The sequence below is a fragment of the Paramacrobiotus metropolitanus genome, unplaced genomic scaffold (assembly GCF_019649055.1).
Source record: "Paramacrobiotus metropolitanus isolate TYO unplaced genomic scaffold, Prichtersi_v1.0 Parri_scaffold0000411, whole genome shotgun sequence".
NCBI lineage: Eukaryota > Metazoa > Tardigrada > Eutardigrada > Parachela > Macrobiotidae > Paramacrobiotus > Paramacrobiotus metropolitanus.
The window spans coordinates 1,780-25,542 of NW_026570631.1; the positions used below are offsets into that span (position 1 = coordinate 1,780).

General features: G+C 42.7%; 5 protein-coding genes across 5 annotated transcripts; 4 read left to right on the plus strand and 1 right to left on the minus strand.

The window, feature by feature from the left end:
• The first annotated feature begins 217 nt into the window (after positions 1-217).
• Positions 218-2,470, plus strand: LOC129602350 (BTB/POZ domain-containing protein 1-like). Its single transcript, XM_055501344.1, has 9 exons — positions 218-283; positions 346-513; positions 584-768; positions 850-985; positions 1,348-1,444; positions 1,514-1,616; positions 1,706-1,863; positions 1,928-1,992; positions 2,077-2,470. The coding sequence occupies exons 2-9, from the start codon at positions 442-444 to the stop codon at positions 2,173-2,175; spliced, it is 915 nt and encodes a 304-aa protein (XP_055357319.1). The 5' UTR covers positions 218-283; positions 346-441; the 3' UTR covers positions 2,176-2,470.
• A 662-nt stretch (positions 2,471-3,132) lies between these two features.
• Positions 3,133-4,834, minus strand: LOC129602355 (uncharacterized). The gene is made up of 2 exons (XM_055501348.1): positions 3,819-4,834; positions 3,133-3,649 (listed from the first exon to the last, which is right to left on the minus strand). Exons 1-2 carry the CDS (start codon positions 4,741-4,743, stop codon positions 3,207-3,209), a joined length of 1,368 nt encoding a protein of 455 aa, XP_055357323.1. The 5' UTR covers positions 4,744-4,834; the 3' UTR covers positions 3,133-3,206.
• Positions 4,835-5,096: 262 nt separating this feature from the next.
• LOC129602354 (putative protein-lysine deacylase ABHD14B) lies at positions 5,097-7,114 on the plus strand. Its single transcript, XM_055501347.1, has 4 exons — positions 5,097-5,301; positions 5,360-5,524; positions 5,698-6,117; positions 6,591-7,114. Exons 1-4 carry the CDS (start codon positions 5,164-5,166, stop codon positions 6,825-6,827), a joined length of 960 nt encoding a protein of 319 aa, XP_055357322.1. The 5' UTR covers positions 5,097-5,163; the 3' UTR covers positions 6,828-7,114.
• A 673-nt stretch (positions 7,115-7,787) lies between these two features.
• Positions 7,788-16,550, plus strand: LOC129602351 (neuroendocrine convertase 1-like). The gene is made up of 14 exons (XM_055501345.1): positions 7,788-8,137; positions 8,962-9,714; positions 10,003-10,113; positions 10,646-10,876; positions 11,644-11,782; positions 11,860-11,897; positions 12,092-12,180; positions 12,378-12,627; positions 13,448-13,660; positions 14,252-14,352; positions 14,431-14,658; positions 14,763-14,920; positions 15,299-15,432; positions 15,972-16,550. Exons 2-14 carry the CDS (start codon positions 9,532-9,534, stop codon positions 16,236-16,238), a joined length of 2,142 nt encoding a protein of 713 aa, XP_055357320.1. The 5' UTR covers positions 7,788-8,137; positions 8,962-9,531; the 3' UTR covers positions 16,239-16,550.
• Positions 16,551-19,560: 3,010 nt separating this feature from the next.
• LOC129602352 (uncharacterized) lies at positions 19,561-23,263 on the plus strand. Its single transcript, XM_055501346.1, has 2 exons — positions 19,561-19,695; positions 22,163-23,263. Exons 1-2 carry the CDS (start codon positions 19,635-19,637, stop codon positions 23,032-23,034), a joined length of 933 nt encoding a protein of 310 aa, XP_055357321.1. The 5' UTR covers positions 19,561-19,634; the 3' UTR covers positions 23,035-23,263.
• The last annotated feature ends 500 nt before the right edge of the window (positions 23,264-23,763 follow it).

Genomic DNA, 23,763 nt, shown 5'->3' on the forward strand with positions numbered 1-23,763 from the left:
TCCAGCTCACAGGTGAGATACGTGGGGATACTAACACCGGCGACGAATACGGTGTTTTGATCTATGACACCTTCCAACGAAACTTTACGGTTTTACCAAACTGTGTTGGCTATTCCGTTTTCCAATTGCCATGATTATTTTGACGAGTGACTTTATGCAGGTTGATCATGAGTGTCCGCAGTGCCGTGTTCCGGACCATGTTCTATGGAAGTGTGCCGGAGAACTGCACGGTTCCTATCAATATTCCGGACATTCTTGCTGCTGCTTTCGCTAATATGCTTAGGTGGGTCTGGTGCTTGACGTACCGTTATGTTGCGCTACATGTACAATAACAAAACTCTTCAGCTATATCTACACGGACGTGGTGACGAATTTCACCCAGACAACGTCTTCCACACGCTGAAGTGCGCTGACAAGTACGACTTGTCGTTGCTGGCAACGATGTGTACCGACTTTGTCATGGACACGCTCAACGTCAACAACTGCCTGCTTATTCTGGAAAACGCACTGAATGTAGGTCTTGGGTTATGCTACAACTAAGATATCTCTTGTTTATTGGGAATGAAAGTAATGTGTTGCCTAGGCGGTTCAGTACGCGGCTGCAGCGTCGAACATTCTGGAGAAGTGTCTGTGTCTGATTGACGAATCAACGAACACCGTCTTGGAATCGACGCATTTCGGTGCGATTGGACAAGAGGAGCTGCGCACCATTCTCCAACGGGATACACTGACCGCCAACGAAGACACCATTTGTTCGTCTGTTGATAAGTACAATGTTGTTGTCCTCTTCTATCTATATATCTGCGACTCCTTGTATTTGTGACTTTCATTTGCCTCGCTTTTCGGTAGGTTGGCTGCAGACATGTGCACGCAAAGGAACATCCAAGCGTCCGCCGCCAATCGTCGTCGAGTATTGGGTCAGGCGCGGTTTCTCATCCGTTTTCCACTACTGACCGATGCGCAGCTGCTGAATGGGCCCGTTTTGGTATGTAGTACATGTGTTGGGTGCGCACCGAACTCTACCCTAGGCACTGGGAGCCAAATTCGTGTGCTTGCACGAAAACTGTTAGTTTCGCGCACTCCCAAACACTTTTTGCTTTGTTTATCACATTCTGTAGCGACTTCGTAGGCCAGAAAAATTTGTGTACGAGCATCACTAACTGGAGTACTCGTACGCTAAAAGTACGAGTATTCCAGTTAGTGATGCGGTCAAAGGGTTTTAAATTCCGCACAGTCGTGATTTTCTGTTCTCACAATCAAATGCAGTTTTCCACTGGACTGCACGTCTCCTGAGACACCAAACACGTACTGCTAAAATATTTTCGCGTTATTTTGTGGTTGGTTTAGAGTGGATTGTTATCGCAATCGGAACTATTGGACATTTACCATTATAAGTACGCCGCTATCAAGCCGCCGCTGCCCTTCCGTACGGAACCCAGACAAAGTAAGGGCTTTTAGAGCTTATAAAAAACATGCACGCTGTGGAGAACTGGGAATTGTTTGACGCTTCTAGATGTACGCGCTGAGGGTGTTATTCGGTATACGATTCCGGATATTAGGCAGCTGCAGGAGACTCATACGTTCAGCGATCCCGTAACCATTAGAAAGCTACTGTGGTGAGATGGTCTCTGCAATAAAAAATTTGCAGCGTAGACGAGAATTTCACGTCATGGAGTCGTTCATCATAACACGAACTGCTGTGCAGGAGTATCGTCGTCTGCAAAAAAACCAGCGGTGACTCAGCCACTCTGGGCTTCTACCTGCGGTGTTCGGCCTGTCCCCAGTGGGTTTCTTGGACGTGCCAGGTCAATGCAGAGCTGCGCCTTCTGCCTTGGAAAACGGAAACTGCACCATTTCGTCGGCGTATGTGTTTTATTATGACACCAGACAACCCGGGATGTTGGCCAGTTTTTTGTACATTTTGTAGACATTTCCTCAATGTTTGGCAGGGATCATCGTTATTGGGGACGCGCGGAATATATCTCTATGGAGGTGAGGGTGAGCGGTCATTGTTCTGTGGGTGTGCGGGACAGATCAGTGTTTACCCGCTTGTTCAAGTGTATTTGTGTTTTGCAGGAATTACTGGATCCGGCGAAAGGCTACGTCAACCCTACCGACTTCTCCTTGAAGTTACAAATTCAAGTGACTGCTGGTCTGCCGGTTGGAACCGAATGAATGCACGTCGAAATGCGGGGATGGGTGCAGAAAATGTGGCACGAGTAAACGAGGAAGTGACAAAGTCTTCGGAATGGTTCAAATTTTTCTCTTGGATTCTGACTGATCAGTGAGGCAGCGAATTTGGATGTACAGATATCGGGAACAGCGATTAGCGTAAATACAGTAAAAATAAAAATGTCTCCGGAAAGCCCTCAGTTTATTCTGAAATGACCCATACCGTTTGTATGTTCAATAACAATTCTTGTTACTGGATTTTTAGTAAAACTGGGTTCGGATGAGTTTATGAGCTGATTGAAAGGATGTTTGTAAGTTGCGATAATAGATTCTTGAGTTTTTGAAAGAGTTATTTTGATTTTATGTCGGTACAGTACCGTCTGCAAATGTGCGCCGGATTTTGAATTATCAAGCTATCCGTTTTGTCAATCGAGTAAGCAACGCGGTGCGAATTTTGTAATTAGTAAACCGAACCATTATCTACGAAGGGATAGCAACAATGACAATGATAAAAATAATGATAAACGTAACGTCTTCGTCACTTAATTAGTGCGTGTAAAATTCGGATCGTCACAGCGCCGGCACAGTTCATACTTATTCGTGAATGGTGCTCGTCCGCAAGTATTATACAGCTGCAAAATGTTGCCTCCCGGAGGCCGCACGAGCTTCTAAATGTGGTCGTACTTGTATGTGGGCGAGAATTTTTTAAATTTACTCGTAGATTGTTTAACATATGGTTCAGGAAAACAGTTTCTGGTGTGCTAAATACTAGATTCATCGGGCACTGCATTGATGTTAGCTTTTTTTCTTTGGTTACAAATATTATGGTTATCAGTCATCACATACAGTACGAAGTGCCAGCACACATCTGGAACTTAATCCGCTATGTATACCGTATCCATATTATTCTTACTAAACTGTACAAGCAAAAATCATCGCAAGGTTTGAGAAGGAGTGCACTTTTCGCTTCTTCTTAGTCTGATGTACAAAGTACTTTGTACATAACCGTACGCTGCATAGAAATTATGCTGGCATTACGGACATACCGCAGCCATTACACTGTGTGCTTGGCTAACCCTTGTCGCCATTTTGTTTTTCACCCGGGCATCGTCAACATACAATCTCTTTTCCGTGCCTTCGTGTCGGCGAAAGTGAAACATAACTCCATCCCGAAAGGGATCAGCTACTTGCACGTGCGTCTCCTCCGCGACATAATGCGGAAAGTGTATGCCAGCCGCCAGGATATTCTCACCGCGACAGACATACTTAGAGCGCTCCTGTTCCGGCAGGACGCTGATTTCTCTCCGCACAGTATCCGTGTATAAAACGCTGTGCGAGACGCAGTCATCCACAGCGTTTCCAATGGAAAAATGCTGCATAAACGCACTTCGGATAATTAGACAATCGACAATTCCAAATCGGAGAAGACTCGAAAGGTCACCGTCTCCACTTATACCGACAAATTCATCGAGATCAGCTACAAATTTACAAAGGTCACTTTTACAGAAATTTTTAGAAAAACTAACCATACTAGCATTATACACTACTTGCGCTGTTCTACAGAGTACATTTAAACATTACGCTCTACTTGGCAAATTTGAAAAACATAATGTTGTACTGTTCAATATTATTCCCTTTATTCTTACCAAAAAGCGTATATTCCCAGTGACCTTTAGTCCGCTCCGCGCAGTCATTGACCGCCGACAGTTGTCCAAAATAGTTAACGGAATCACTGGACACTGCCAGTTCCCACGGAAGAATCGTCATTAGACGTTTATTCGCTGTCATATAATGCTTCAAAATTTTTAATGTCATTTTGCCAGCGCGGTTGTTGTAAAAGATAAAATGTCGTATTCCAATACGCGTATAGTACTCGATAAACTCCACCAAGAGTTTCGGTGAAACGTCACCCCAAAGAATCGGTCCACAAAGCGCAAACGATAACCGCTTTGTTTTGCGGCTGTTCTCTTTCGGTAATTGGTAGCTTAACTTTCCACAGGAATTCCTGTTCTTACAAACCAGGTCCACGGCGTCGATGGACCAAGCAGCTGGTGCTCGACACACCAATCGCACACTACGGAACCGTTCCCCGTTGTTATCGTATCGCGTATTCTGCACGCGAACAGTCGATCTGAAAAACGTCTTGAATCTGCATTCGCACGATGATCCGTTGACGAATGCGTCATTGCTCACATCCACAAGCGCAATAAAATGAATGTATTTTCCTTTGAAATGCGCGGAATATACGTGAATGGTGTCTAAAATCTGCATCCATGATGGAGATTCATAAGGTAGCGGCAATGTGTCCGATACGTTACACGAAGAAACGTTACCACTTCCGTTTAATTCGACAAACGTAGTGTTGTATCCGTCCTTGAATTCCCGCATGGTAGCCCGTGCATAACTACGCCTGTGTATCGATTTTGGAGCAACTTCGGGGCGCTCATCAAACTCCGTGTAATCATTTTGTGGAGTATTGCTAACGGATCGGAGAACGAGAAATAAACAGCTAACGGATAAGAGTAGAGGAATCCTTGAACTTCTAATACAGCGTAAAAGCTTTCTCCTCATAGTTATCGAAAACGCGATTATTAAAACAGTAAACGTATTGGCTGTGCCAAATGCTGACGCAGCATCACTTTTTATGAGCACTCTTCAAACAGTGAAAAGTATACAACGCAAAAATATGAAACATATGCGAAGTATTCTTGTACATAAAATCAGTGAGATTGCTGCGACAATTCAGGTGTGCTGCGGTGTGCTTCTCAGCGGTGAACGCCCTTTGCCCAAACTGATGGAGGAAAGCCGGTTTATTGTTATGTAGGTACAGTGAGTATCGCCTGCAGTTAAACACCTTGCAACTTTCATATACCTGCAAAGTTTTGGATTGGAATCACCACATATCAAGCCGGTTAGCGATGCAGTCAAAATCAGTCGTTTCCGTGCCGTTGCAGTATGTTGTGTTTTGATTAAAGGGTTCGACAGAAATCCATGTGTAAGCGCGCAGCAGTACGATGGTGGTTGTGCTTTGCTATCGCCGCTTTTATCATCTTCCGACTCTTTATCTACTCCGCGGTTAACCGACGCACACCGCGAGACAGCAGTTTTGTTTCCGATCAGAATAATTCGGTAAGAAAACACTGTGGTAAAGGGCTTCGGAACAATAACACCGTAATTGCTTAAGCAGCTCGCGATGGCTAACGAAACCAACGCAACGAACGATTTCTGGGCTACCAAAGAATCCGATTTGTTCCCGCCTTTACCGGACGGCGTGGCCGAGAAAGCCAAAGCCATTCGGATTGTTGAAGGCACTCAGGATGTGACGCTCAACAACCCCAACGAAAGCCTCGAAGTAATTTTGATATTAACATTGACCGTATTCGAACACAGCGCTGGCGATTTATGGGCATTGGATTGGTTTCTGTTGAGCGCTGTTTGTTAATTTTTATTAAGTTTCTTAACCGCGAACCGACCGCCCGATTCCCACCTTTACAGCCCTCCGTTGTATAACATTGGCGGTTTTAGGAACGCGAAGTATATTTTCGTCACTGCGATCCCGAAAACCCCGCCCACACGGCACTGCACATTTTGCTGCTACACGGCGCCAGTTTCTCCTCGGAAACCTGGCAAAATTTAGGGACACTGCAGTTGCTAGCGGCGCTGGGATATAGCGCCACGGCCATCGATCTGCCGGGATTCGGCAAGACCCGCGGGAAACCACTGACCGGCGTGGCGGCCGCAGCATTGGTGTACCGGTTTGCCTTGACGCGGGAGATGCTCAAGAAGACCTTGGTGATTATTGCACCGTCCATGTCGGGTGGGTACGCGGTACCGTATCTCATGAACAATCCGTTCCGTCAACCGAATTCCGAGGATTTGGCTATGGTCTTCGTGTCGCCGGTGGGCACGGAGAACTATCTTGATGAGGAATATAAAGCCGTTCAGGTAAAATTTGAAAAATTACCACTTACGATCATCTAATAAAATTACAACGATTATACGACGATTATCTCGAAGTAAAACTGGAAGTGCTACACGACGTAAGGCGACGTATTATACAGCATCATCGTCAGCATGTACAGAAGTATCATATAGCAGCAACAGCATAAAGCGTCTCTTGTCAATTTGTATCAGGATGCCTTGCGTTCGCAGTCTGGTTTGCACCAAATTTTGTAAACCCTTTTCGGGTTAAAGGCAGCTTTCCATGAGGAAAACTCCCTGTGCGTATAAACATTAAACCTGTGCTCTCTTCGATTTAGAATACAAGTAGCGCTGCCGCAGCTGATGTAAATCGTAGTACTTAGGTACTCTGTAGACTGTATATAAATATACGCTGTTTGGTTAGCATAGGAAAAGCTACTAACTAATTGCTGTTAGTGTAGCTATAACTTTCCCATTAACAATATTTTATTGAACAGGTGCCGGTTCTGAACGTATACGGATCGCGCGATGAGGCATGGGGACAACGTGTCGCCCAGAAGTTCAATCTTTCTCGGCATGCAAAAAGCGTGGAACTCCCGGATGCCGGTCACGCGGCGTATATGAACCAGCCCGATCTCTGGCACCGCCTTCTTAGCGTCTTCCTGCGAAAGGTGAAGGTGTGGTATGGTGCACAGCATGCCATTAATCGGGAGCATAGCCAGAGTCCATCTTAATCCGAAAAGATTAGCACTGATACAAAAAGATTAGTGATGTTGTATAACCTGTTCGCTGATATTATTGTTCTACATTTATTAATAAATATTGATCATTTTAATTTGCTGTGCATAAATGAAAAATGTCTGAGCAAAAGAATGATGGTATTATGGTTTATTAAGGTGCAGTTTAAAACAATTTTAATCTATTCTACTTATTACAAAGAATGCAAAATTCAGTGGTCTGCTGTATTCCCGTTTCGAGACTCAGCGCGGAAGTAAAGACATAGAAAAGTATAATTCAATAATTTTTTGTAATCAACTTATGGTTAAGTAAACCATATCTATAAACATCAATGCACGTTTCGTACAAGAGTTTTTTTTTTCGTATTCTGCAACGTCATTATTATAATTTTACAAACTCATATGCTTTTTAGTAGTTTTTAATCGAACGATTTTTAGCTATTGTCAAATTTATTTACCTAACATGATGTCGTTTCAAGTGCAATGTTTTTTTCTTATTCTGAGATGCAGACATCCGATGAAAACTATTGTACATGTACATATCTGTAGATTCTGTACAAACACATAGACAGCAAAACACCGGTAAAGCGAAGACGGCTCAATTACACATTTGCAGGAATATTACATAACTTACGATTTTTTACATAAACAATGATAAGCATTTTCATTAACCGCAGCACACCAATTTATGCGGTAATAACTCATAGTCCACGCATCTCGTGTGTAATTTGTACTAATTAACATGCAGACTGCCACCGCGCGACGCATAATGTAACCAAAACTCACTGTGGTTTCGTAATAATCCACACCGCATTGTTCAGCCGTAGAAAAACTACCGTGTACTTTGTATTGCGGAGCGCGATTGTCCGCCAAAATTCCTCATGTAATTATATATGGAGTCGGTGTACAATAAACTGCAAATAACTTCATTAGACATTCTCCAGTGCAGCGCTGCTTTTTAATTAACCCGCGTCGCGTAATCAAGACGCATCCAGCGCCAAATCGTCGCTGACCTTATATGCACCTACAGATAGAGTCAAAGAGGTGCATTTAGCCACCGGCGACTTCATTTTCCTCACTCACTTTCACTCGACCTACATTTTATCTTCCACCATTGTTGGCTCGGACTGGATTAAATATACGAATGCGTGCTCCCGATTGGGGAGAATGGGATTGTTTTATTCAGCGTCTTGTTGTTGATTGAATATAACATACATACTCGTATATTGTGGAATACTCACATGCGCGGCGTTCGGTTGTGTTTGGGTACGGCTTGGATTTCACGACGAAGTTGGCAGTGATATAAGGTAAATGTTGCCGGTATCTTTTTGCAGTAAAACTAAATAAGAGCGTCAGTATGCTTTGATAATAAAAATCTGGCATTTTCGCGTTGGAAAATGAAACATGGATGCGCAATTGCGTTCAACGGGCACAATGCGATATGCACGTACCCGGAAAGAATGTTTCACCGCAATTATGCAACATATTGACAAATAAATTTACCGACATAATTCGCGAAGCAAGTTAGTTTTGGTGCAGAGTACAAATTAAGGTACTGCTATCATTTCAGAGTTTTCCTTACTTCTGTGCTATGATTTAACTCTGTCTAAAGCTTGCGAACAGTGTCCGTGTGAATGAAAATTCTGATGCAATTTTTTGTTTAAACGCTTAATTAAAATATTTGATACAGGGCACAAATTAATTACTCGTATACAGTCTTGTTTTGCGTGCGTTTTGAATACAACGTAGTAAATATTAACAAATAAATTAACGCCAGAAATACTAAAATGTTAAAAAAACGAATTTTAAATGTTGAAGTTTATAGTAATTTGCACGTCAGTGGCTCATATAATTTAAGTCAATTTATCATATCTTGAGGTTAATGTCTTGTTTTTCAAATGGGCTGAATCATTGTACGTACGTATTAACTACAAAATTAACGTCAATTATTTATTTCGTCATGCACGTGTTCTTGTCATTAGTAAATGTAATTCGTTGAAATTGACTATCCGATTATTCGGGAAGTATTGACACTCTTCCATTACGAGTATTTCTGGAAATTCCCGGAAAATCTTTACTGAGACAGCACAGCTGAGTGATATTTGTGACGATATGCTGTCTCGTCTTATAGGGCAGTAATATACCGCCGCAAGCGACCATCTTCCAGCCGAGGAAAACCCGGCATCTTAGAGCATCTTAAACAATCATCCACTTTCACTTCCGATTATCCCATTTTGCTGCGGCCGCGATCTGTGGTACATCATGTAAGAGAGCAACAAGGACGATTATCAACGTGACCACAATGCTAACACGCCGGCGTGTGTGTCAACATGTTGATTGCGCTTCCTTCACCGCCCACCCAAGACGCAGCAGCAGCGGCATAACACACGTTCCGGAATGCCAATTTTTATTGCCTAAATCCTTTTAACCGAGTCATCGTCATATCGCCAGTATAAAATAACCCTGTTCCGCCTCAGCAACGCCACCACTTACTCCATCCCCGTTTACATTTTCGGCCACCGGAAGTGCTTTCTATATATAGCACGCTCGGGCTTTGCGTATCATAATTTTTTCCCGGAATTTTTTTAAAAAATTTATAAAAATAATAATCTGAGTTAGCCGGTAATATTTACCATGGATAGTATATAAAATTAATTGCATCGTTAGTTAAATTGTCTTGTGTTAGCCGTGCTCGTCGGGGATGATGAATGTACAGATATCAGATAGGGCAAGCGTCTGGACAGTCATAACAGTGTGTTTGTTGGGTCATTTTATGCCGTCCTGCTCGGCCAGTTATGTCAACGAATGGCTGCTGGAAGTGCCGGGTGGGCCGAATATGGCCAAGGATGTCGGTGATCAGTATGGATTTCAGCTTATTAAACAGGTACTGAAAATGTAATATATACAAACAATAAGTACTGTATGTAAAATTATTAAACATGTATATAATTAATCCATATTAAATAAACGTGAATGCATTAAAATCATATATTAGCTATTAAGGCAACGATGAATTACAACTAATAATAAGCTGTACATATTAACAAAACAAGAGCAAAACAGCAAAGTTTGATTAGTAAGTACAATACATTAGTACAAATTAGCAAATTCAACAGAATAATCATTTATTTATGACAAAGTGACTGACTGGTAATTGAAATTCTTGTTGTAGTTTTCAGATGGCTTTCCTAACATTTATGTCTTTCGGAAAAAACATTGGCCGGCCCGCCGGAAACGTGGAGTGGATGGAAACATTACGAGAACTTTAACAACCGATCAGCGGGTATTATTAAAGTGATTTCGTTCAATGTCACGTAAAAACGATTGCTTACACTATTACTTATATACATAGCATCGATATTCACCCGTGGATCAGAATGCATGCATTCATTTAATCGTGAAAACAATGATTTAATAAGCGAAAACAGATAATTATATTTGTATAAGTATAAGGGATAAGCGCTTAAAGAAAAAAAGCGTTGCAATACCAAAGTTTTGTTTTACTTTTCATAATTTTATATTGCTATTATCGGTACCGGTTCTACCAGCTCGACAAGGGGTGAATACTAAGCCTTCATACTACGACCTTCAGTCATAATGAATGTGAACTTGCCATCAGTGCTCTTGTATTTAAGCCACAACTTTTTACAAAGCCCAGTTTATTCACTTGGGAACGCAGTCATAAACATGCGGTTGATTATAAGACTTTGCCACATACTATGTACTGAGTACATATGTACGGTTGAGTTTTTAGCGAATAATTTTGCACGCTGTACAGAATTAAATTTAGCGGGAATCCGTTATGCGCTATACAGATACGCTGGGCGGAGCAGCAATCAGCGAAAGTGCGCACGAAACGTGACTTCATCCACCGTGAAGCCGGCGAAGTGGACGTGAGTGGAACATCCAATGTGCTGCTGCATCAGGACCTCCTGGAAGCCGGCAGCAGTGCCGGAACCGGACGCCTGCCGGCTAACAAGCAATCACATGCGCAATCCGACACATCGCTCTTCAATGATCCCATGTGGTCCCACCAGTGGTACATGGTAATTGTACTTGGTGGCGTTGCTTTCATTAATTAAGTTATACCCCGTTCTTTCTTCCTCTAGTTATTTGCGTATGAAAGAACTCTGATAACCTGATAATTTATTTCATAATAAAACGTAATTGAACAATAAAATTTACAAATGTTTGTCGAATCGGGAAAAATTTATCACTTCTGTCTGTTCCGGCAGTGTTCGCTTTACGAGGAAAGCCCCTGTTAATTTCTCAGTTGTATACTCGAATGTCTTTTGAATCAAAAAAATAATTTAAAAGTTTTATTTTAAGTTAAATGATTTCGAAGCATATCGTATTAATACTTGTTCCAATCCATTCCTTTTCCTTCAGACCTATAATTACCTACCTTTGAATTTTTTTTCGCGCCATGTGTACAGATAGATTGCAATTGGCAAAAACAAAAATACAAGCAAAAAATTGGAAAATTTGAAGGGTTTCGCATTACACTGTTAGACTCTGCATTGCATACCGCTTTACGCCATTGAATACGACTTCCACTTTCATAATTATGTACTAAAGTAGTCGCTCAGGCTCCTGATTTGGCAAATGGTTAGCTACTGGGCCCTCGCACTACGGGTACGATATTCAGTGCCTTAGTAAACGAACCCATTTAGCAGTTTCTCGGACAGCTCTAATAACGAGCTAGCTTTGGAATAAGAATTTGCAATATTGCATTACCATGTACTGTATTTATTACAAGTTATTAATCACTAAATAATCGGTTATCTAGCAATATTTATGTAATTATGTTTAGTTAGACGAACTGGTACCCAGCGGGCGTGCCATGCGCTCCATGATTCCCTCGGACCCCAAAGTCAGCAGTCTCAACGTCTTCCCGGCATGGCAGTCGGGATACACCGGGCAGGACATTGTAGTAACAATTCTGGACGATGGTAATTATTATGATCCCGGCAAACGCGTATTTCTTGTTGCCAACAATGTGATTAACTGCTCCAACATTTTCCTGTAGGAGTGGAAACCAATCACACCGATCTGATATCGAATTATGTATGTACTTGGGCGGTACAATTACTTTTGCTTATACACTGCTCCATGAGATTACGAATTTGCAAATATTGCAAATTGCAGTTTACAAATATCTTCAAGTTTTCGCCCTGTATTACTCGTGACTTGTACCTAATGCGAACAAATTTCCGCTGATGTAATATATTACTGGTTGTCTTAACAATAAAATCTGGTAGGATCCAGATGCAAGCACAGACATCAACGGCAATGACCGGGATCCATCGCCGCGCTACGACAATCCCGAGGATACCCATCATGGAACGCGGTATGTAGAAAGGTCACCATCATAAATACGTGCTGCTACAGCTAGAATTTATGTATAACCGAGAACCATTATTTGCCTAAAAGAGACGATTGCACACAAATGCAGTTGTGTGCATAGTTCAGCATAATTTGAGTTTTTTTAAGTACTCGTACATGGCGTTGAATTGTTAAGCTGAAGTAACCGGTCGATGTGTTTAGGTGTGCGGGTGAAGTGGCCATGCAGGCTAATAATAACATTTGCGGCGTGGGGATCGCCTATAATGCCCGCATCGGCGGCATCCGGATGCTGGACGGCATTGTCACCGACCGGGTGGAGGGCGAGGCCTTCTCCTTCAACAACAACCACATCCACATTTACAGCTCTTCCTGGGGTCCGAGCGATGATGGGAAGACCGTGGAGGGGCCGGGTCTGATGGCGTCTAGGGCCTTTGAAAAAGGCGTCACCGAGGTGATCATGATAACAGAATCAAATCATTTGTATTAAATTTTTAAATCCTAGAAGTACGCGTACATCATAGACTGTAATTTGTAGTACAAGAGCAACCCGATTTAAGCCAATGCATTTTTCAGTGCTCTGCGTTTACTTAGAACGTCTACGGTTCTGCTGCAGCGGATAATTTACAGATGTTAATTGTTGGCACACCTACCATGCACATTATTAAATTTTGTTTTGTCGCATATACATAGAAGTACTTTTCTAGTCAGCTTTGGGTTGTGATCGCTACCCAAGGAAGGTAAGCGGTGACGGTTTGAACTGTGAACTAAAAGCAAAACAATAAGGTAAATCTTTCGTATGCGGCGGCGTTGCTTGAGGTCAAGGAAGACATAAAATTGGTGCATGTAGTACAGTGGCTACATGTTAATACACTGAGAGCATAATTAATTATGCATTTGGCTGGCTGTTCATTCAGACTGCATGTACTGAATGCATAACGTCGCAAGGCGTCCGTGATTAAAAACGTATTCTGTATATATTTACAAGATCTATCAAATTTTTTTCTTTTTGGCCAGAGATTTACACGAACATTTGAAAAACCAGAAGATATATCGATGGCGCACAATTAATTAAAGCAGTACGTTTTAATTATTATTGCCTGAAATGAAAGTGTCGAATTTACGGTGCCGTACGCGTACTGATTAAAGCTACTATTGTACAGATTCCGTGTTGATCAATCTTTACCATAATTGTCATATCTGCCCTTTATTTAATTTATTTTATGAGTACACCATTACGCCAGCAATAAGAATAAATTGTCTGCAATAATTAGGGTCGCCAAGGAAAGGGCGTTCTGTATATTTGGGCGTCCGGCAACGGAGGAATTAACGGCGACAGCTGCGCGTACGACGGATACGCCTCCAATATCTTCACGCTCAGCGTAGGCAGTACCACGGAACGGGGACATTTTCCTATCTACGGGGAGATCTGTGCGTCCACCATGGCGGTCACATATTCCAGCGGATCGCTCAAAGAGGGCAAAATAGTCAGTAGAACACACCTGCGTCCGCGAACTCAGCGCATGTTGTTGCATATGGTGCAATGCTAAGAGCACATCCGCTATTTGAATCAGCTTCATTTTCATAATATTTGACATAACAGCCCAATAGAAAATGCCGATTGGATTTGCAAGATTTTTTCGTTCGATCAAAATTAAAAATTTTAAATAATTAACGATTTTGAAAATAAAAAATGAGCAGTTCTTATTCTCTAACGGAATTAATAAGAGTTTTAAATATGCTGTTAACTGTAAGCGGTTACCATTAGATTCGATTTCATTGAATCATTAGCAACATCTTCTGGCGCCCATGCACTACGAAACGATTATATAATGTCTTGGCCAACAAACTCTTTCTTACAAAAACTATACAGTTTTATTATGTTATGGTGATTTATTAAGTATTTTTTTTACTACAACTTCTTCACTTGTTTCAGATCCTTTTATTTTTTATTTATTCTGCAGTGATCGAATACGTGCTCAGTCTCAATACGAATTTTACCAAATACGAAATACGAATACGAATTTATACTGTTTTGAATAACATTTTAATTAATTGCTCGTTTATAAATTTCGCAGATTAGCACGGATATTCTGAACAGCTGCACAACCGAGCACACCGGCACATCCGCATCCGCACCATTAGCCGCCGGCATGATCGCACTGGCTCTGGAAGCAAAGTCAGTGCAAAACACATAACCATTTCTCTAATAAAAATGGCAAAAAACTATAATGATTTTCTTCTTCGCTTTCTGTAGTCCCAGTCTGACGTGGCGGGACATGAAGCACATTGTGGCATGGAGTGCCGACCCTTTTCCGCTGCTGAACAATCCCGGCTGGAGTGTCAACGGTGCCGGTTTGCTGGTCAGCCCGGCGTTCGGCTTCGGTCTGATGGACGCCAATAAGTTGGTGAAAGCGGCCAAAGTCTGGCAGACTGCCCCGCCAAAGGTCAAATGCGTTGTACGCAAAGCCGGCGTGGAAGATCTGTAAGGGCAATATTTTCTGTACTGGGAACGCTTGAGTACGATTACAAAATAACTCTCAACTACAGAAAGTAAGATTACGAAATAACTATAATTTTTATTTTTAGTGCATTTACTCATAACCGCCCGTTGCGGGTGCAGGTTCGAACGCAGGCGTGCCACGACAGCGGCAACGAAATTAATTATCTGGAGCATGTGGAGACCGTTCTATCACTTTCCCATCCTAAGCGCGGTGCCGTGCGAATATTTCTGGAAAGTCCCATGGGTAATTAATCATTTACACTTTATGTAAATGCACCTCCGAAGTAGCAGCAAGGACTGCATAAAAAATGTTGTATTATTTTACAGCTTCACTGTATGGTTATTCTCTGTTCTTTTTCTCTTAATAAAGATTCTTTTGTAACTTGTATTTCCATGAGGAAAGTTTCCATTTCTTGCAGTACAAACACTATGCACTCAATGAACGAGTACTCTGTACTGGCGTTGAAAATGAGAACATATTAATATATATATATTCATTGCACGATAATACTGTAATTAATCATGCTCTTTATGATAAACTGTTTGGGTAACTACTCATTAAGCGGAGCAAAATTTGTGAATTAGTGATGTTGAATCCTCTACTTTTCGGTATACCGTATAGGTACTCGCACATTAATCGCACCCCGCCGGGATGCCGACGTGGCGCCGGATGGTTTGAATGGATGGTCATTTGTGTCTGTCCACAACTGGGGAGAAAATCCACGCGGAATGTGGACAGTCATAATGGAAAGTCATGTCAGTGCAAGCCTAGAATCAGCTCAATTTCGGCATAACATCATAACATGTCACTTTGATCATTCATGTATTATAATTAATTTTAATAAATATGTAATCAGCAAGGATGTATTATGGAAGGTTTGATTAATATTGTAACTATTTTTATTTCTATCTGCCTTAGAGCCTTACCATCATTAACCGTATCAAAATATTTTAAAACGTGTACTTAATTAATAAAGTAAATATACTGTACAAGTATGTGTGCGACGCTGTAGTTGTGCATAGTTATTTAAAGAAAATTGTTGTAATTGTATAATGAATTTGATAATAATTTTGAAACCGCCACAAGGTAAACTTTAGTTCAAGTAAAACCGTCAGAATAAACTGATGTAAACGAAATTATCTTTATTATACAATTTCATACGCTGTCTGTACAAATAAAGCTGTGTTATGGAAAACTAATTTCTCGCTGTACGGTAGTCGTATAATGCATAGGCACAGTTGTACATGCTGATATCTTTTTGCAGTTTTTATTTGCAGTTATTGTATTATTGTAGGCGAATCAGAGCATCGGGTCGCTGCACTCACTGCGGTTAATCTTCCATGGAACAAAGCAGGAGCCGGCATCCACCCGCATTCTCCGCAACTGGCGCATCAAACAAGGCGCCGCTTTCCATCCGGATCTGAATCAGCCGGTGGCTCCGCCGGTGGTGGCGCTCATTTTCCCCACATCCACACAGGATTCGGCGGCCAAACCGGCAAATCTCACGGCCACGCCCGGCTCATCCCATACATTTATCGACTGGTTGAAAAGCTGGGGCTGACCATTATCACAATATTTTATTTTTAAATACATATAAAAAACGAAAATTAATGGCGATTCTTAGGCTGTCATAACTACAGTAAATCCATGATTTCCATTAATACATACATAAAAAATTTAGCCGTTCGCGCTGCGGTTGGGCTTTAACGATACGTTTTCAGCATAATTATTGCGAAGCGGAAAGTGATCTCAAAATGCACTGAAGTTATTACAAGACGAAGTGTACTAACTTTTTGGCCGGTCTTCCTATTCGTTGTTTGTATCGAGGTTCTATATTTTTGCTTGGTTTAATGCAGTGTGTGCTCGTCGACGATTAAAATGGCGGCGATTCAACCAAGTACCGTTCACACACACAAAAATTCTTGGAAAATGATAATATAAAAATTTTCGTAAAAAAACGTGAGTTCTTTTTAATTTAAAACGAACGTAAAATCATTTGCGCGCCTAACTACGCTGCGTGTTATTAAATTTCTTTTTTTACACGGTTACGATAATTGTGGTTGTGTTTCGTACTTCGTTACGCCAGTAGCAAACAAACTCATCACGCTGACCATTATTCGGAGCTGATCAAAAATTTCCATGTTGTGTTCTTGCAATTACCGTACCGTTGGTACAGGAAAATGGCCCTCGACACCGCCAAAATTTTCGCATAAAGGCAAACATAAAGAGCATGGAGTTCTCCACCAAAAATATTTTCCATTGTGATGATTTTTGATCTGACACAGATTTAAGCTGCAGTTGAGCAAGAGCTCTTGCAGTTTTCTTATCCCGGAATAATGGGAATATGTTTGATCGGTCATTATTTTTGACCTAGAATAATTACCGTTAATCAGTATAGTTTGCTGTTGTTCCTCTCCCTTCGCCCATTAATGATTGACCGATATTTTCCTGGCAAATTTGGACTGAACTGCGCACACTGCAGCAGCGTGCTGCACACATCCTGATTGCTTTTTCCTCGCTGGTCTCCCCCCATTGTCAGCAGCCAACAAAAATAGGCCCAACCTGCCACTTATTACCCCGAAAAGATTATTTTCCCTTCTCTCTCTGTTTCTCCTTACGGATTTATCTTTCGAGAAAACTGCGTATGGATAGACAATAGCCAGCGAGAGACAAACAAGTCCCCGATACCGAGAAAGCCTTCTCTCTCTCTGGTCTCTTTTGGGCAGCTGCACACACACAGCGTACACACGGAACAGTCCACTATCGTTCTGCTGAGAATTATCCGGTTATGTCAGATGGCCATTGGTCGTGCTGCTGCAGATCCGCATGGACCGTGTATATTTAACACGCTGCAGCGGCGCCCAGCACATGGCATTTTCAACGCTCTAGCATTTTGTCGAGCTCTTCAGTTTTTTCTAGATTATTTTCAGTTTTATTTATCCGCTGACTACATCTAAGCGGGGAATATCTTCCCGTCTGCAGGGACCTAGCATTGATCTGGTCACCGGGAAGCATATTCTTCTCCTAGATGGGTTAGCCGGTTGGATGGTTGGATTTATTTAGCCGCCATTTTGATTTTTGTGTGGAGGGGATCGCTGACGCCGATGTGGCCGTGGGACGTGTCGGATCATAGTCATGGTGCTGGTGGTTGTTGAACATGACTAGATCCTGACTCTCCCCACGGCTAATCGGATTATTCGACGGGATGTTGAACGTGGACGGCGAGTGCGGGGTTGAAACGGTGGATGTGGCTGCGGTGATAGATTGATTATATTCCCGTTTTGGAATTAATCCTGTTATATCACCGGGTTGCATTTTATCGCTTAAACCTCCGTACACGACTTTTATCCAATTTTGTCCTTGGATTTTTATATTTTTTTTCTGAAAATATCTGTGCTTTCAAGTTACAACATTATTTGCTGCTTGCCAAATTAATTTTTTAAATAAATTTTCTTGTGGCGCAAAGTTATAAGCGTAACTCTGGGTTTCGTTTTCCGGATATGCAAAGTCAGCCTGACTGTTCAAATATGCATAACCGGAAAAAGTAATTCGGCGTTCATTTTTAATGGTTTGAATATCGCTACAGGTTAAAAACTTGATTAAAATAATTTCAACGCGCATTATCCATTATTTATTAATAACTATGGCAATTTCGACGAACGTATTTATTGATTGATATGTTGCGATTGTTTTACATTTTTCTTATGAAGGAACATAGTGGAAAAATGGGAATTGGTCTTTGAAATTCGAATTGATCAAATACTCCGAATTTTTGGTAATACTCTGTATGTACGTTAGAGAAATCTACCTACTTAGGAAAATTGCAACAAAAATGGTGTTGGTTCGAATTTCTACGAGTAGACGATGCACGATTTAAATTTTTCACCATAGACCACGTAATTCTCGTTGTTTAAAAAAATCTTCCATTAGCTGCTGGAAATCAAGCGAAAAAATTTATATTTGAGTGCTTTACAGTTTCGACAGTTGCCCGATTTTAGTATGTGGACCGGAAGTCCCCGTCGGCAGATGCGGCACGTAGGGAAACAAAGCAAACAGGAGGCAAAATATGGTAACAGTGTGCAAACTGTATAGGCCGGAAGTAGTTCCCTGTAGACCGATCCGACTACAGCTCCGCCCCACACATCTAATCATTTCCATCAACCGTACACACTTCCGGCAGCAACGGTACTTAACCATGCGCTTTGCCAGCCTGCATCATACACGCACATTCACATTGCCGCTGCCACTCGATCCATTCCTGTTCCTTTCGTCAATTTTCCCCAGCCGACGGGATCCGACAATGTGACAATTATTATCCCCAATACATCTCTGTATATTCCGCTAGCGTTATCTGTGTTAATAATCCCTCAACCCGGCGCATATCATCTTTCACCTGCCCGCACCAAGCTGGCATCGCTGTATTGATTTCACTGTGTAGTTAACGTTAGCACAAGCAACATCGTGGATGCCATGATATTCCATTATGCTGGGCGCCTGCGCTCCATTATGCCATGATCCGCCGTATACTCAAGCGCCTCCTGTGCCTCCTATCCCCCCGAAAATGTTTCGTCCTCCTGGTGCTGAGCAGTGTGTGCCTGCTGGTGCTGATCATGTGGAATCAGAGCGTCATGGATGGTGGGGTGGCGCCGCGTGGCGAGGCTCTGCGGGGAAAGATCCTTGTTGAACCGTCCGCCGCGCGCAATGTCTCGTATGCGCTGCTGAAGGGGGAGGATTTTGTGTTTGATGTAACGCCGGAGGGGAGTGTGTGCCGGGGGAGCGGGGTGACCGCCGCTCTGGAGCGGGAAGAGGTGGGTGCGCTGGGGCGAACTGCTGCAGGCACGGCCGGATAATGAGAGCCCGCGGCTCCCGCGCCGCCGGAATCCTACGGGGTGGTTGTGGTGACGGGGCCTGTGATAGATTAACGCGGGAGTAGCGGACGTGGGGCAGCGGGGCGTGGATGAAGGGAGCGCGGATAAGAGTGGTGTTTGTCTGTCGACTCATGGCTGGATCGAAGGAAGGTAAAAGAATCTGCTGCAGTGTCGTTAGAAATTTATTCTGAGTTTTCTGAACACTGTCGATTGAAGCATCGCTAAGAGAAAAACTCGTAGTTTTAAGTTTTCTGAATAAAATCGAAATCTGAAAGAATATTGCGGTTAATACGTAATTTGCTGAGAAAACTTGTAAAAAAGTTATCAAGTGAGTTATCTCCGGATTCCGTAACGTCATCTTTATCGACCCGTTTGAGTAGAATAACTTTTAAAATATCATTTTAATGTTTTTTTTAATGTTTTCGTTAGTATTACAATGGTATTCGGCGTCTAATGGCGCTTAAGAAAAGGTATTATCGTATCTATTGAATGTTTCCGGTGCAATTTTAAATGAATAAATTGTGAATTGTGCACTCTCGTCTGGAAAGTGATGATTGATAAATTTGTGTTTGTGTTGGTAACTCTGTAAATAGTATGTTTTAAACAAACTGGTTTTCTTTGACGCGCCGATCAATGGTTTACTTTGGCTTTTGATTGTTGCTTCTTTCAGTTCTTTGATATTAAGTGTTCGATATCGCGATCGGTTCATTGTATTTTTAATTCTGTTATTGTTTATGGCTTTGTTTGATTTTGTTTTGGATATTCTGTATTCTTCGCTGCGGTTTTATTAATGGAAGTAGGTCGTCTTTTCAGACTTCCGGTTAACATTTAGTCTAAAGGAATTTTACGGGTCGCGTAGATTGTGAATTAACACTTTTTTCCAGTATTTTTCATTTGTTATTAATTTTCTCTCGAAATAACCTTGTCAGTTTTTTATCTATCCTTGTTATACGGTCGACGTTGCTTGATGCTGAATTTATTCTTGAACTTGATTGATCTATGCTTGATTTCTCTAAATGCTGGGTAGAAATCGCCGCTCTTGTCAGAACACTGAACACCAGTCGGTCCCGTTCCACAGAAATTCCGCACACTCGTAATTGGACGATTAAACTTCGATTTCGGTCGGGTAATTGCGTGATTCCGTGCCAGCACTGCCCAGGGCCAGCGCGTATACTTACATAAGTAGCGTCGTCAAGAAAAAAGTCAAAACTTCCATCTGGTCGGGTACGTCCGGGCGCGCGGTAGACGGGAGGAAGCGAGGGAGTAAATCATATTATTGAGATTGTGCTTACGTCAGCCGCGCAGCGTTTAGTGGCCGGAGGGGGGCGGCGGTTATTAAGCGGCATTGATGTTGTTATTTGTCATAAAGCAGGGGGGCCGGGGCAGATTATTGATCTGATTAAGTGCAGTGATCATTTGATTAAAAACCAACATCCCCAGTCCCCTGTGCGCGCGCACAGGGTTTATATATTGCATGTATGAATGAACGACTAAAATCAGTTAACGTGTAAACCGGTTTTGCGGCTAAAGCCGATAAAGCCGGTTGCGCAAATGAATGAAAGAACAGAGAGCGTAGCTGACGCGCACCGCTCAGTAGCGGTGATCGTGAAAGCGCTCATTCAAAGTAGTACGCTGTAAGCCGACAGCGTCGAACTGTCCAGCGTTCGCCGATTTTTGTCGTCTGCTGTAAACGCTAAGCCGACCGATCCCCGAGGCGCCGCTAAATACGCCGAACATGACCGGGTGTCGCTGCCAGAGAGTGACAAGCCGTCCAGGTGGAATGGGCTCAACAGGATTTGACTGTAATGTGGGCAATTGATTTTTTCTCCCGCGCGCGCGTCTGCGCCAGATAGTCGATCATTCATTTCATATCGGCGCGCGAGCTCCGCTGGCGGGATGAACGTCCGTGACGTCAGCACGGGTTGTTGCTCATACCTTGTGTGTGGTCGCTGGAGATGTTGTTCTTTCTAAAATTAGCCGGCAATCTTGAATCTAGCTCATCCCGTTTTCAAAATGCGGGGAATGGTAGCGGAAACGCTGATAAAATATAGTAAATGATGGCAATTTACCATTTTCCATATTTTCTGCTCGATAGATTTAGAATCGCGCTCCGGTTGATTGGGAATGTCGGACGATAGGATCAGTTTTTGGTTTAAATTGAAAAATAAAATACATGACATGTGGAGCAGTAACATATCATCGATAAATGATAATTCACTGTTTTTTGATGCTTCTCAAGCCAGTATTAATTGATGATTATTGTACTGTATGTTGCTTCCAGTTTTTCTGTATTACTCTCTCAGTAATTTACCATTCAGTAATTTCCGTTCTGTGTTAGAAAGACAAAACAGCGATGAGGAAAAGTAATGTTTTGTGTCGCTTTCTAGCAAATGAAACGTTAATAAGTAATATAAGAAGTTCTTCGTTCTTGGATTCCGAGGCTTTTCCGGTGTGAAAGAAATGGTGTTGATATTACCGTATTGTCTTTCTGGCATCGATTTCATTGATTTCCATTATCTGTACATTGAAAATTTACATTTACTGCGTTTCTTGCGCTGCAATTTAACTGACGCGATCGATATTTGCACCGATATGCCTCATTTTGCCTGTCTTGCAGACGATCCAATGGCAACTGAATCTCGCCTTTTCGCCGACATCCTGCAGTATCGCTCCCGTCTGCCCACTGATTTCCTAGCGGCCTTAATCTGGATCCAGCGCACCTGCAGCGAGCCCTCCCCGGATTTTATTGTCCGCACCACCCCGGCCGCCTTCATCAACCTGCCCACCCTCCTGACCACGGCCGACCACCTCCCACCCGGTCTGCACGGCACCGCTCTCCACACCACCACCCCCGCCTTCCTGGACGGTCTCATTGCTCAGCCCAAAGACAATCTCCTCCTGGCGCGCCACACCCAGTACCTCCCGGCGGAATTTGTCCTGATAAAAACAGCCTCCAGCGCGTTCCTCGACCTGATCCCCAAAATCCCCTTCGTCCCGGAGGAGGCCTTCTTCCTCACCGGGATCGTGGCGGATTACGCGGAACTGGAGCGGTTCCGCTTGGAGAATGTGGAGCAGACGTGGAATGGGAGATCGGGATGCTGGATTAATCATCGCAGTGCATTTTTACGGATGAAACCCGCCGAGATGGAGGAATTATGGCGCGCCCTGACACGGGTGGCGGAGTTTGCATGCCGGCAGGGTGACGGGTGTTGTGAGGACGGATGGGGGGATATTGTGACGTCGGTGGTGATCGGATCGCTGGTGCTGGTGATCGCCTACAGTCTGCTGCACAGCTACTTTTGGTCGCAGTTATCGTTGTTCTGCAGTGATATCTGCAGTACGGTGGATCTGGATGGGGATGAGTATGATGATAGTCCGGAGTTGTCGGCGGTGCATTATGATTCCGACCGGGAGGAGGTGGTGCAGGGCCAGGGCGACACGTTCATGGGGTTCAGCGGGACGAAGGCGTACATGCAGGATCGCTTCTGAAGACGCGGTGTTGCGGCAACGCGTTGGCCTTATAGAGTGCGCGGAGAGGTTTCTTTTCATTGTGTAGAGTCGGTTTTATTTGTCGTATGATTTTGTGGTTGCTGTCTGCCCCGGTGGATTTTTGGGTCCGTGGTTGACCGGTTTGAGTGTTGCGAGGGGGCGTGGTTTGCGATTGACCTGGATCTCGGTGTGCCGGTTTTTATATAAAAGAATTAAAATTATTATGTTGTCATACGAACGACGCAGGTTTTGCTAACTTGCCAGTATAGGTCACTCGCTTATTCGTACCAACAAAGTGGTTTGCTGTCGCTCTAAATTTACGCTCAAATTCAGTACGATAAGCGGCAGTTATAAAGGGCACACCGGAAAACTGCTTGCAAATCCAGGCTTATCCAGCGTACAAATTTGTACGAACTTTCGAAATATTTTTTCAACTTTCGAACTTTCTTATATGTTACGTAATTGACACAACTACATGAATATTTTTTTATGGTACGTAGTCGTACTTAATATTATGAGTTTAAGATTAATAATAATTTTTAGGGAATAGGACACAGCTTTTCGACCTTTTCTCCTTCGTAAAAGGTCCGCTTTGATAAATTTGTCGTTATATATATTCTACGGTATGTAACATAATTGTACTCGTGACAAATTTATTAATAAAAATTTTCCATATTCCGTGTTGCACATAATTTCATAATTCGATCGAATAATAATTACTGCATATAA